The sequence below is a fragment of the Ranitomeya variabilis genome, chromosome 8 (assembly GCF_051348905.1).
Source record: "Ranitomeya variabilis isolate aRanVar5 chromosome 8, aRanVar5.hap1, whole genome shotgun sequence".
NCBI classification, from domain to species: domain Eukaryota; kingdom Metazoa; phylum Chordata; class Amphibia; order Anura; family Dendrobatidae; genus Ranitomeya; species Ranitomeya variabilis.
Window position 1 is genome coordinate 169,268,079 of NC_135239.1, and position 13,666 is coordinate 169,281,744.

The 13,666-nt window shown below is 46.1% G+C and overlaps 1 protein-coding gene across 1 annotated transcript in view; it reads left to right on the top strand.

The window, feature by feature from the left end:
* Positions 1-3,746: 3,746 nt before the first annotated feature.
* Positions 3,747-13,666, top strand: part of LOC143788355 (uncharacterized) — a 28,653-nt gene continuing 18,733 nt past the window's right edge. Inside the window, exons 1-5 of the mRNA XM_077277985.1 lie at positions 3,747-3,789; positions 6,718-6,850; positions 7,489-7,531; positions 11,827-11,971; positions 12,073-12,923. Coding sequence (XP_077134100.1) covers positions 3,765-3,789; positions 6,718-6,850; positions 7,489-7,531; positions 11,827-11,971; positions 12,073-12,923 — 1,197 coding nt within the window. The 5' untranslated portion in view covers positions 3,747-3,764. The remainder of the gene's footprint in view (positions 3,790-6,717; positions 6,851-7,488; positions 7,532-11,826; positions 11,972-12,072; positions 12,924-13,666) is intronic.

A 13,666-nucleotide genomic window follows, 5' to 3' on the forward strand; every position in this document is an offset into this window, starting at 1 on the left:
ATTTTCTACAGGTGTATGTGGAGCGCCCCCAAGGGCAGCGGGGTACTGGGTACAGGGTCCTTCGGTTCACAGGGGGGATGTCACGGTGGCTGACCCAGTCCGTGGCCCTTAGGACGTCAATGTAGAAGGGAAAGGTCTTCAAAGGGATGATGTTCGTGACGCCACCTGTGGTATTCGGTCAGGGTGACCGACGCTGCTTTAAGGGGTCCGCTGGGGTGATGTTATGACAGCTAGATGGTATACCTTCCCACAGGTGAAGTGTATCCCCAGGGCTTCCCAGTGTGTAGATGGTGGATGGTGAGAGGTGCAGTGAAGAACGAGGACACAAGGTTGCAGTCTCTTTACTTTTACTGAAGGCTTCAGCATCCACAGTCCAGGGCACCAGATCACAGGACAGGCACAGTCCGGCCAGTTTGGAGGCAAGTCCAGGTGGAAATCAGTAGCCTTCCTCTAGCGCCTTGGTGTTGTAGTCCCTTACTGCTAAGCTTCTCATAAGGTCCTCACAGATGTTGTAGATGTTATGTCTCTCTCTCTGTCCCCCGGTTAGGATAGGACAAACCCGTATGACCGGTGGCTTGAGGCGTTTTACAGGGACTCTATCATGCCCCAGACTCTAAGGGGTGCCACCTTGACTCCTGGGTGTAGGGGCGAACAGGTAACGTGAAATTAGCTGTCCTGCCGGTCTCTGGAGCAAGGCATACAGGGCTGTTGCTCCCTCGGTGTTCCGGCTACCAGGATCCTGCGCCTCAGAAGGAGCCAGCCTGTGAAGGGCAGAACTCCTCCTGGTATCCACTACTTTGCTATGGCTTCTTCACCCTCTCTACAATACAGTTCTCCTTCAGTGTCTCTTTCTAGAAGCTGCCGCACTTAGGGCAGGCACAGCTCCTTGTCCTTCTGTCTCGATCTCTGACAGGCTCCCACCCCTGCCAGGGACCAACTACCTGAGCAAAGCTCAGCCAGCAGCTGTCTAACTTCCTCCCCAGGCAACCAGGTTTACCTAAGTGTGAAGAGTGCCCTAATAAACAAGAGCATAGCTCCCCCTGGTGGCCTGGAGTGCAAAATGTGTTGCATGTTTGTGATACCTGAATGCAGTTGTCCTTCTTTGCCTCCAAACGTAACATCACTCCCCACTAGAGGAGAATGATATTGCTGCAACGACCAGGACCCTGGGGCGCTGCATATGCTCCATAATAAGCAATATCAATAATAATAAGCAATAACATACTCCCGGCTAGGGCCTGTCCAGTGGGCATGGCCTCACTCCATACACTTGTATTGAGCCGTGGCCCAGTGAATGTGGCTCACTGTAGGGCGCTGCCTTCCGCCATACAAGTGTATGGAAACGAGGACATGCCCAACTCATACATACCGTCTGGTCCCGGCTCAGAAACAGGTGAATCCCCGTTGCGCATGGGAGCAGTGCATGCGCTGCGGAGGTTCATAAGTCGGCAGTCACACAGACTACATGCTCATGGTAACCTCTGTGTGAGCCGGCATGCTGTGAACTGCTGTAACCTAATGACGTCATTGCTCGTCACTGCCGCTGCTTCTTGCTCCACTCTCAGTGTATTCCGCTGACTGTGGTGAGTGGTCACGTCACTGATGTCACCGGTCATCACAGCCTCTGGATGTAGCAGAATCATTGAATAACATTGGTCTGAGTACAATCCAATTTTTTTTTCCCATTGCACTTGTCCAATTTATAAGCTGGTGTGAGTGAGCCCTTGGACGCTCAGTGGGTAGAAGTTTTCGTGAAATCACATCAAATATGCCTGGACAGTTAAGGCTACTTTTACACTTGCGTTTTTTGGTTTCCGTCGACGTGCAGTGAAATGACGTATCGACGGACGTCATGAAAATAGTGAAAAACGTGTGCGACGGATCCTGTGAAATGACGGATGCGTCGTTCTGATTTGTCAAGGGAAAAATTTCCGGAATTCAAATGTCTGGGGGAGAGAGAGAGGAAAATGAGAGAGAGGAAAAAGAGAGAGAGAGAGAGGAAAAGAGAGAGAGAGAGACACTTTTTCCCGGACTTGAAAATCCTTCCGGGCATGCTCAGAAGGGAAAAACTGGATCCGTCGCTGGATTCCTGTGTGTGACCGTCAGCGACGGATCCTGCGTCCATAGGCTTCCATTGTAGCCGACAACGGGCAGCGCAGGATGCGTCGCTGACCGATTTTCTGACGTGCACAAAAAACGTTACAATGAACGTTTTCTCTGCACGACGGACCGATATTTTCCCACGGATCCAGTGCACGACGGATGAAACGCATGGCCATCCGTCACAATCCGTCACTAATACAAGTCTATGGGAAAATGCAGGATCCTGCAATTTTTTTTGCAGGATCCTGCATTCTCAAAAATCGACGGATTGTGACGGATCTGAAAAGATGGAAGTGTGAAAGAGGCTACAGGGTATGTGCACACGTTGCGGATTCTCTGCGGATCCGCAGCGTTTTTTGCAGTGCAGAAACGCTGCAGATCTGCAATTGATTTACAGTACAATGTAAATCAATGAGAAAAAATAAATGCTCTGCACACATTGCGGAAAATCCGCTGCGGAAACGCTGCGGTTTAAAAGAAGTAGCATGTCACTTCTTTTTTGTGAATCTGCAGCGTTTTTGTACCCATTCCATTATAGAAAACCGCAGGGGTAAAAAACGCAGCAAATCCGCAAGAAAACCGCAGCAAAAACGCACAAAAAAAGCTGCGGAACCGCACAAAAAACCGCAGGTGCGTTTTCTGCCAGGAGAGGCAGAATCTGCACCAGAAATTCCTAAGCCTAATCTGCAACGTGTGCACATAGCCTAAGTGCGGAAGATTTTTTGTGCAAAAAAAAATAAAAACAATGGAAAAAAACCCACAGCAGTATGTGCACACGTTGTGGATTTGGCTGCGGATCCGCAGAGGATTTGGCCCTGCGGATCCGCAGCAGTTTTCCATGCGATTTATAGTACCATGAAAACCTATGGAAAACCAAATCCGCTGTGCACATGCTGTGGAAAATTCAGCGCAGAAACGAAGTGGATTATTTTCCGCAGCATGTCAATTCTTTAGGCTATGTGCACACGTTGCAGATTTGACTGTGGAATTTTCTGTGCAGATTCTACATTTCTTGGCGGAAAATGCAGGTCGGAATCTGCGCCTTTTTTTGGTATGTGCACACGTTGCAGATTTTTGTGCAGATTTCTTCCTTTTTTTTACCCCTGCAGATTTCTATTATGGAATGGGTGCAGAAACGCAGAATCTGCATATTGTAAATCACTTGCGGATCTGCAGCGTTTCTGCGCATTTTACCTGCGGATTCACCGCGGATTTACAGCTTTTTTTGTGTGGATTTCACCTGTGGTTTTACACCTGCGAATTCCAATTATGGAACAGGTGTAAAATGCTGCGGAATCCGCACAAAGAATTGACATGCTGCGGAAAATAAACTGCAACGTTTCTGCTCGGAATTTTGCGCAGCATGTGCACTGCGGATTTGGTTTTCCATAGATTTACATGGTACTGTGAATCGCATGGAAAACTGCTGTGAGTCCGCAGCGTCAAATCCGCTGCGGATCGGCAGCAAAATCCGCAATGTGTGCACATGGCCTCACACTACATTGAAGCATGGCCTCAGTGATCCAAATTCAGTCCTGTGATCAGACTCCAGCCTTCTCCCACTCAGGTGCAGATTATCACAGTGATCAGGTGATCTGTGGGATAATTTCTCAACATATAAAATGCTGCATTCCCAGCAGGCAGCACTGACTGGGGTGTGAATGATGGAGTTCTTTTACAAGATTGGTGAGTAGGGGAGAACCAAGGGCTTTGCAGTTTTTCTCTGGTTACACCAAGCTGTTGCTTGTTTTAATGTTCTACTCAAGAGTCCTGGCTAAAAAAAATGTTGTGATACATTTGGGTAATGTGTCACAGTTTTTTGTTTTTACTTTAATGTGAACCAATGGTGCTGTGCAGGCATGATCACTCTCTAGCTGGTGATAAATCTGATTGAGAAGCTGGAGTGTCAAGCCTGACTTTTTTTTTTTTTTCAGGAATTAGGTGATGCTGTATTTTGCTCCTTGTAATCCATGCCAAAATGTACAATTGTATGGAGCCTCACCAGTGAGGTGTGCTGGTTCAGGTTCAGAAGTTGGGGTTCAGCTGCTATGTTAAGGGATATTTGTATTGGGATGAATACAATTCTGATGTGGATCTTCAAAGTCAACATGTGTGGCTCTTGCAGTTGTGTGTGCTCCATGTTATCTTGTTCTCAGTTTACATGGGTCTAAAATGTGCAGTTGGATGATGTATATGGCAAAGTTTCCACCATTGTGTATGTGAAGCCATTCCACCAAGTCTTGGTGGGTCAGCCTTACCACCCATGTTCTCTGTAGCGTAGGTGCGTGTGACACAGGTGCAGAGCAAGGGTAAACAGTTGTCTGATCTTAATTGTTACAAGGATAGATCTCCTTGCAGGGAGCAACAGGGGTTAAATCAGATTAATGCTAGAAATTACAAAAGAATGGAACAACTTAAGGTGGCAGATTATATGTATGTCTGTCTTGGTGTGAGTCTGCTTGTTGTCGCTTCCTCTGGGATGGATGCTGGCCGTCTGGTGCTGAGGTTTTCTGGCTTCCCTGCCTAACATCAGGTTTTTCTTCTGCTGGCAGCGGGTGGCTCCTGGTCTGACCTGCTGATGAGCCCCTAGTCTGTTACACTGCTCAGCAGCCAAGAGTCCTTCACAGCAATCTCCTGCTTGGTGTAATCTGCTGCACGCCTGATGATGATCTCTGGTCCTGTCTACATCTGCCCCTTTGCTGCCACGCGGCCTATTGATACTTGCGGCGCAGGTCCTCACTCGCTTCCCACACAAGTTATACAGCTCTGGCTCACTACACCCTCCTCTCTGCAGGTCATGGGTCTCATCCGTCCTCAATTTCCTTCACCCCCCTCTGCAACAATAGGCTTGGCCCCAGCAGTTCTGGACTTGGTGCCCTGTCAGCACCCACAGCCAGGTCTTCTCCCTTACACAAGGCTATAATCACACAGGGATGTGTTTTGTTTTTTGTTTTTGTGCTGGGGCTCCTGTCCAAGAGCCATAAAGGGATTTGGCTGCTGAACCAGGGTCCTGCAAATATCTGCTCATCTGATGAGTTTGGGACAGGAGACCAGTGACCAGTCTGCATTTCAGATCATGTAACATGGATGTGTGACTGCAGCCTGACATGTTTGGCTGAGATCTCTTCAGTATTACACAAACCCTGGGAGAGCAAGGAATGCGTTGTAAAATGTTGAGCTGCTCTAGCACATCTTGGATTTCAGGGGGCATTAGTGTAACACCCCAGGTAACCAGTTGTTACAGTGATGTTGCCTTCCTTTCAGGGAGGGCAATATCATGCTTGGAGGCAAGGAGTATTCTCTTTACCAGGTATGCACCTACATTCAACATGTTCTGAACCCAGATTCAAGGGAGCTTCCCTGGCTTTAAGTGTTCTGGTCTGGAGCAGACAGTAAGGAGAGTAGACAGTGGGGCCAAGCAGCCACGTGGGAGCTGCAGCCCCTGGAAAAGGAAGAGAACCTGAAGAGTTGAATTGTAGTGGAGCTTAAGAGGAAAGGAGCACAGTGGAAGGGGCTCAGAGGGGAACAGCAACCAGACACCCCCAGAGCGCAGAAACTGGGAGCCCGAGGTCGTGTTCTCCAGGATGCACGACAGAACCAGAGGGCATAGGACTGTACGTTATTTGCCCACACCAAGTCTGAGGTGATTCAGTAATCTGAAGAGCCTGGGTCGTGATAGACCCTATAAAACGGCTCACATTGCCCACCGTGCAGACATCTGTCTCGTCAGGAGAGGGGGTACCTTGTCAGCAAGCTACGAGCAGCAGGGACCTCTCCAACTAGTGCAAGTAGGAAAGGCTTACTGACCTCACCTGGGAGAGGGATCCCCTATTGCCTCCAAGCCAGCCGGACCACAGCTACCCCTGCACTTGGTACCCTGGACTGAGGCTGACAGCTACCATCAGTAAACCAGGTTAAGACTGCAAACCTGTGTCCTTGTTCTTTACTATATCATCCACCACACCATCTGTGCCATACACCTTGGGAACCTCGCTTCACCTGTGGGAAGCGTCACCATCTAGCTGCCATACCATCATCCCAGAGGACCCCTTTAAGCATAGTCAGTCCCTACTGACCAAAAACCACAGGTGTCACGAACACAAACTTTATTCACTTATCCACCTTAGATTGAGCACCCAGGGTCACGGACGGAGTCGTAGCCACCGTGACATCCCCTTTAAGTGCAACAGGACCCAGTGCAGAGTACCCCACTGCCCAGGCGGGTGACTCATTAGCTTTACATGGCTACAATTAGTGGCACCATTCTGTACTTCTCTTGACTTTAACCTTTCAAATGTCATGTAGGCCTTGCATTGTAAGAACATTTTACCTGTAAACAGCAGAAATACCAGTTTGACAAGAGAGATTGCCAAGGCTTGGTGGCATGAAAAAAAACCATTTTTATTCCTCCCTTCTGTCCTTCTACATTCATTTAGAACATGACTAGTATGGTCTGGCAATGGTGACTGCTCTGCCCACCTACAGCCCTGTCCAAATAAAGAATTCAGTTCTTTGATCCTGAGGTTTCCATCAATGAATGGACAGACTATACGTTACCCCCTTCCATTTCCATGTTGACTTGCATAGTATAACCTTTATATCCCCTTTATCCAGGCTCCATATTCCAAGCATCAGAAGAGAGAGTTGACAATGGATCAGTTTATTTCACGCCTAAGGAGTCTCTTACAGGGCGATCTCAAAGAGGAAAATTGAGCAAATCTGACATTAGCTCACCAACTAACTTCAAGTAAGTCATAACTTGTCAGCCTGAGACTAAAAAACGTACTACTCCAACAAGAGGAAGCAATCCCCAATGCAGCACATCTACCACGCTTTACTCTAGCTTCCAGAGCACTGTTTTCTTGGAACACTGACCCACTAACTTATTTCTGACTTTTCATACACAGCCATGCCCATTTACCACTTTATACTACACTGGCAGGAGTAGAAGTCAGATGGCAGTGTGCAATATGCATAGTGACTCTGCACTCACCATCTTTAAGTAACAAGCTAGCAAGAGCGCACTGTCAGTGCATGTTGTAAGAATACACTGTATGCAGGAAAAGCACATCAGCGCTGCCTTGCAAGTGACCCAATTCACTTACAGACCCATTGTCTTGCCTTGCTGAGTTTAAACCAACACTTTGACCAATATCAGACATGCTTCCACCATTCTGCAGACCGCTTGGTCTGAGTATAAAATCTGACATGTGAACAGCTCCACAAACTTTCATGGGTACACTTTCTATCTGTGAAAAACTGATTTTTGAGTGAGGCCTTACTTTTGGAGAACACCTGTTAACCTCTCCTTCTGACCTATGCCCTCCTTGCAAGCCTCAATTGTTGGCCAGAAGAACAGACCTAGTTTTTGTTTTCTCTCCACAGACATGTTACTCATGTGGGACTCAAAGCTGTGCCTGGTTTTGATGTAAGTTATAGACTTATTTGGTCACTGGCTCATCCTAGTCATACCTTATTTCTTGCTAGAGGTCATGCATTATTGTTCTAGTGTAGTGGATGAGACTTTACTAAATCTCATGTGTGTAAAATCGACAGTGACTTCTGTAGCAGTGTTTATATGGAGGTGCCGAAATGTGACCGTGCATAGGCTTCTGATATAGCAATACATTTACCAGAAGGTTCCCATAAAAGTAATGTCACCAGGTTTTTGCAAATCTCCCCCATCTGAGAGCAGCAGAATTCAGACCTGGTTTCCAGTGATGTCACTTACTGGGCTGCTTGCTGTAGTTCTGATGAAGGCCCAGATCTGCTGCAGATCCACCATGTTATCTAAATGCTGAGCTCTGTATAACCCTGCCCACATCACTGGCAGCTGTTTAGCAGCTTTCAGTGTACACTGTGCATAGGCAATCGGTTGGGTGTGCCATGTTGGACTACATGACAGCAAATTTAACACATTTCTGACCTCAGATGGGATAGTACGTCCGAGGTCAGAACCCTCGCTTTGATGCAGGCTCCCCACTGGAGCCCGCATCAAAGCTGGGACATGTCAGCTGTTTTGTACAGTTGACATGTGCCCGCAATAGTGGTGGGTGGAATAACGATCCACCTGCTGCTATTGACTAGTTAACCCCTTCATGACCCAGCCTATTTTGACCTTAATGACCTGGCCATTTTTTTGCAATTCTGACCAGTGTCCCTTTATGAAGTAGTAACTCAGGAACGCTTCAACGGATCCTAGCAGTTCTGAGATTTTTTTTTTTCGAGACATATTGGGCTTCATGATAGTGGTAAATTTAGGTCGATGATTTTTGCATTTATTTGTGAAAAAAAACAGAAATTTGGCGAAATTTTTATTCTGTTAAACCAGAGTTGTGACACAAAATAGTTAATAAATAACATTTTCCACATGTCTACTTTACATCAGCACAATTTTGGAAACAAATTTTTTTTTTTTTTTGCTAGGAAGTTATAAGGGTTGAACTTTGACCAGTGATTTCTCATTTTTACAACCTTTTTTTTTTTTTTTTTTTTTTTTTAGGGACCACCTCACACTTGAAGTCAGTTTGAGGGGTCTATATGGCTGAAAATACCCAAAAGTGACACCATTCTAAAAACTGCACCCCTCAAGGTGCTCAAAACCACATTCAAGAAGTTTATTAACCCTTCAGGTGTTTCACAGCAGCAGAAGCAACATGGAAGGAAAAAATGAACCTTTAAATTTTTAGCCACAAAAATGATCTTTTAGCAACAATTTTTTTTTTATTTTCCCAAGGGTTAAAGGAGAAACTGGACCCCAAAAGTAGTTGTCCAATTTTCTCCTGAGTACGCTGATACCCCATATGTGGGGGGAACCACTGTTTAGGTGCACGACAGGGCTCGGAAGGGAAGGAGCGCCATTTGACTTTTTGAATAAAAAATTGGCTCCAATCTTTAGCGGACACCATGTTGCGTTTGGAGAGCCCCTGTGTACCTAAACATTGGAACTCCCCCACAAGTGACCCCATTTTGGAAACTAGACCCCCCCCCCCCCAAGGAACTTATCTAGATGCATAGTGAGCACTTTAAACCCTCAAGTGCTTCACAAATTGATCCGTTAAAATGAAAGTACTTTTTTCACAAACATTTTCAGCCTCAATTTTTTCATTTTCACATGGGCAACAGGAGAAATTGCCCAACAAATTTTAGGATCCATTTTATCCTGAGTACACTGATACCTCACATGTGGGGGTAAACCACTGTTTGGGCACATGGTAATGCTCGGAAGGGAAGGAGCACCATTTGACTTTTTGAATGAAAAATTAGCTCCAATCGTTAGCGGACACCATGTCGCGTTTGGAGAACTCCTGTGTGCCTAAACATTGGAGCTCCCCCACAAGTGACCCCATTTTGGGTACTAGACCTCCCAAGGAACTAGTCTAGATGTGTGGTGAGCACTTTGAACCCCCAAGTGCTTCACAGAAGTTTATAACGCAGAGCCATGAAAATAAAAACATTTTTCTTTCCTCAAAAATAATTATTTGGCCCAGAATTTTGTATTTTCCCAAGGATGAAAGGAGAAATTTGACCGCAAAATTTGTTGTCCAGTTTGTCCTGAGTATGCTGGTACCCCATATGTGGGGGTAAACCACTGTTTAGGCACACGTTGGGGCTCGGAAGGGAGAGGGCACCATTTGACTTTTTCAACGCAAGATTGGCTGGAATCCATGGTGGCGCCATGACGCATTTGGAGACCCCTCTGATGTGCCTAAACAGTGGAAACCCCTCAATTCTAACTCACACTAATCCCAACACACCCCTAATCCAAACTCTAACCATGACCCTAATCAGAACCCTAATTCCAACCCTAAACCCAACACACCCCTAACACTAATCCTAACCCCAACACACCCCTAACTCTAATTCCAACCCTAAGGCTATGTGCCCACGTAGCGGATTTGTGTGCGGATTTTTCAGCACCGATTTTGAGAAATTCCCCGGTTAAAACGCACTGCGCTTAACCTGCAGATTTCCAGTGTTTTTTGTGCGGATTTCACCTGCGGATTCCTATTATGGAGCAGGTGTAAAACGCTGCAGAATCCGCGCAAATAATTGACATACTGCGGAAAATACAACGCAGCGTTTCTGCGCGATATTTTCTGCACTATGGACACTGCGGTTTTGGTTTTCCATAGGTTTGTGGTACTGTAAACGTGATGGAAAACTGCTATGAATCCGCAGCGACCAATCCGCTGCGGATCCCCAGCCAAATCCGCACCATGTGCACATAGCCTAATTCTAACCCTAAGTGCAACCCTAACCCTAGTGGAAAAATAAAAATAAATATATTCTATTTTTTATTTTTTTTTTTGATCGCTGTGATATCACAGCAATCAAAATGTACCTGGAAAGAATCTGCCAGCTGGCATATTCAGCTGGCGCACTGCGCATGCACCCGCCGTTTTGGAAGATGGCAGCGGCCATGGAGAAGACAGACGGACACCGGGAGGGACATCGGAGCTCGGTAAGTATGGGGGGAGCAGACAGGAGGATAGAGGGGAGCAGGGGACGTGACAGGACGGAGAGGAGGAGATCGGTGGCTGGGGGGGGGGCAGATCGGGGTCTCCAGCCATGGCAGATGCTATTGCAGCATCGGCCATGGCTGGATTGTAATATTTCACCAATTTTCATAGGTGAAATATTACAAATAGCTCTGATTGGCTGTTGAAAGTGAAACAGCCAAATCGGAGCGATTGTAGCCACGAGGGGGTGAAGCCCCCCCGGGCTGCAGGGACACGATCCCTCCATGATGCCACATAGGCGTCACAGGTTGGATTGGCACCGACTTTCATGACACCTACGTGGCGTCGAAGGAAGGGGTTAAATGAACTGTCAAATGCTGATGGTGGCATTTAACTAGTGCGCTCATTTCCATCCCGATGGCCGTAAGCATCGCTGACCCCTGTCATGTGATCGGGGGTCATCAATGCATTGGCATGACAACCAGAGGTCTATTGAAGACCTCTATGGTTGTTGATGCCAGATTGCTGTGAGCACCACCCTGTGGTTGGTGCTCATAGCAATGCTGTAATTCGGCTACATAGGAGCGATCTGGGCATCACTCCTATGTAGCAGAGGCTATTGAGGCATGGCAAAAGTTAGTCTTTAAAAAAAAAAAAGTATAAGTTTAAATTTCACCCCATTCAAAATAAAACAATAAAGATCACATATACATATTTTGTATCACCGTGTTCAGAAACGCCTGATTTATCAATAAAAGGCTTAACCTGATCACTAAACAGCGTAGCGAGAAAAATCGAGTGCCAGAACTACTTTTTTTTTTTTTTGTCACTGCAACATTGCATTAAAATGCGATAATGGGCGACCAAAAAAGTATCTGCACCAAATGGTGTCATTAAACGTCAGCTCGGCATGCAAAAAATAAGCCCTCACCCAAACCCAGATCACAAAAAATGGAGATGCTACGGGTACAGTACATTATACTGCTGGAATCTGGGTCCCTCTCTATATTGTACTGCCTTCAGATTGGGTAACAAAAAATATGGTGACAGATTCAAGACTCGTGAACATACACACAAGTCAGTCTGCATAAATCTGCGCTACAGTAAGATGCGGCACTCGTCTATCATGCATCTCCAGTCAGGGAATATGTTATGAATTTGCTGGCTGTTTATCACACATTCTGCAAAACTCTACTCACTTTCAGAGTTTGCAGGAGTCGTGTAAAATCTTTACAATCTTTTTTTTTTTTTTTTTTCTTAGCCTAATTTAGACCTGGATAAATTGTTCACCATGGCAGGTGTCAAAGAGGAACACCTTGAAGACCAGGAACTGTCCCGGAAAATATTCTCTGTGCTAGAAAAGGCAGGTAGCTTGGAAAATGTGAGGAAGCAGACACGGAGAATGAGTATGTACTGATCTTTTCAGAAGTCTTCCAACTTATGAATCTTGGATTTTAGTGATTGAGGTCTCTGATGTATTGCTAAACTCTCTTGTTCTTTCCTTCAGCAACTGTGGACAGGCCAAGCACACGGGCTAGACTGCGTTCTCTGTCATCTTCAAGCATAACTCCATCAAAAAGACAAAATGGCCTTCAACAGGACTCTCCCCATGCTGCAAAAATGTTGGCACATGGTTCTCCATTATGTTATCTTCAGTCCCTGAGCAAAGTGCCACCAACTATGGGAACTCCTACACCTTTCAGCCATTTCCAATCAATTAAATCCCTTCCTCCAATGCCTCCATATTTGAATGAGTTGTCCCAAAGCTTTTCTCCAGCAGCTAACTTTCCTTTACGACCTCTTTCAAAGAAAGCTGCTTCCCCTCCACAACCTGTTTTTACAAAAAATTCCATGGAAATGCCACCCCCTCTACTTCCAGTTGCAAAATGTGTTACTAGCCTTTCTCCTCAAGGCCATCACTGTCATAATTCCAACACTTTCTCCCCACCTTCATTACTTCCTCACTTTGTTAGCGCCTTGGATAAAATAAACTGCATAGCTGACACCTTTCCTCCCTCTATCCCATTAATGGAGCCACCTATTAAACTGGGAGATGTTCCTTCACCTCCACCTCTTCCACAACTTGATAACCAAAATTCCCAAACTATTCCCCCATGTATTTTCCAAGAGAGTCTGATACCTGTTAATATCCCTCCACCGCCAACTCCACCATTTTCAATTAAACAGTCTTCTCAAAATCCACTGTGCCATCGATCGGAGTGCTCGGTCTTTTCCCAAATCAAAGAAACCAACAATCCAGTAAGTGTACAAGACACCAAGGCTTCCATTAAAGAACCTGAGCAACAGAACAATCCTATGTTCTTGGACCAGATCAAGCAGGGCATCCAGCTGAAATCTGTAAGTGCACGCAATATTGAGAATTTTGAGGAGAATTGTACTGCCTAGCTGCTGACCTACTCTGACACTTGATTTCTGCAAGTGCCAGGAAAGTGTGGTGCTGGAAGAACCATGTACTTTTCGGTGTCATGAGCAAGTGTCATAGCAATGTTGGGGTCAAGTAAGAGGATCGTGGCGATGGGGAAGTGCCACTGACAAGTCCAGACCAAACACAAGTGCACCCTAAGTGTGACAAGTCATCTTGTGCTAACAGATTCCATTGTTGCAATTTCTGTTAACATTTCAAGCGGAACTTTTATATAAAACTTTTTTTGGGGGCTACCCCATCTGAGAATGGCATAATGCCAGGACAGAAACCATGATTCCAGTGACATCACTTATTGGGCTGCTTTCTGTAGTTTTGACATGATCTACATTCTCTGAATGCTGAGCTGCATATAACCCGGCCCCATCACTAATTGTACACTGTAAAGTAGAAATCTGCCAATCAATGGGGTGCAGTGTTATACAGAGCTCATGAGTATGAAGGAATACATGGCAGGAGGTCTACTAGTGGTCTCCTGCAAAAGTTGATTTCTCTGATGCCCACGACGGCACCACGGAGAGAGGGGATCCGCCCACCAAGGACAGGAAACCTACAGATAAAAAGGCGGTACCTCCTTTCTCCTGCATCAGTTGGTTTCCTGTCCTTGATGGGAGACCTACAGATCCACCTCCGTCAGAAGGAAAGATTCTCTGTGGGA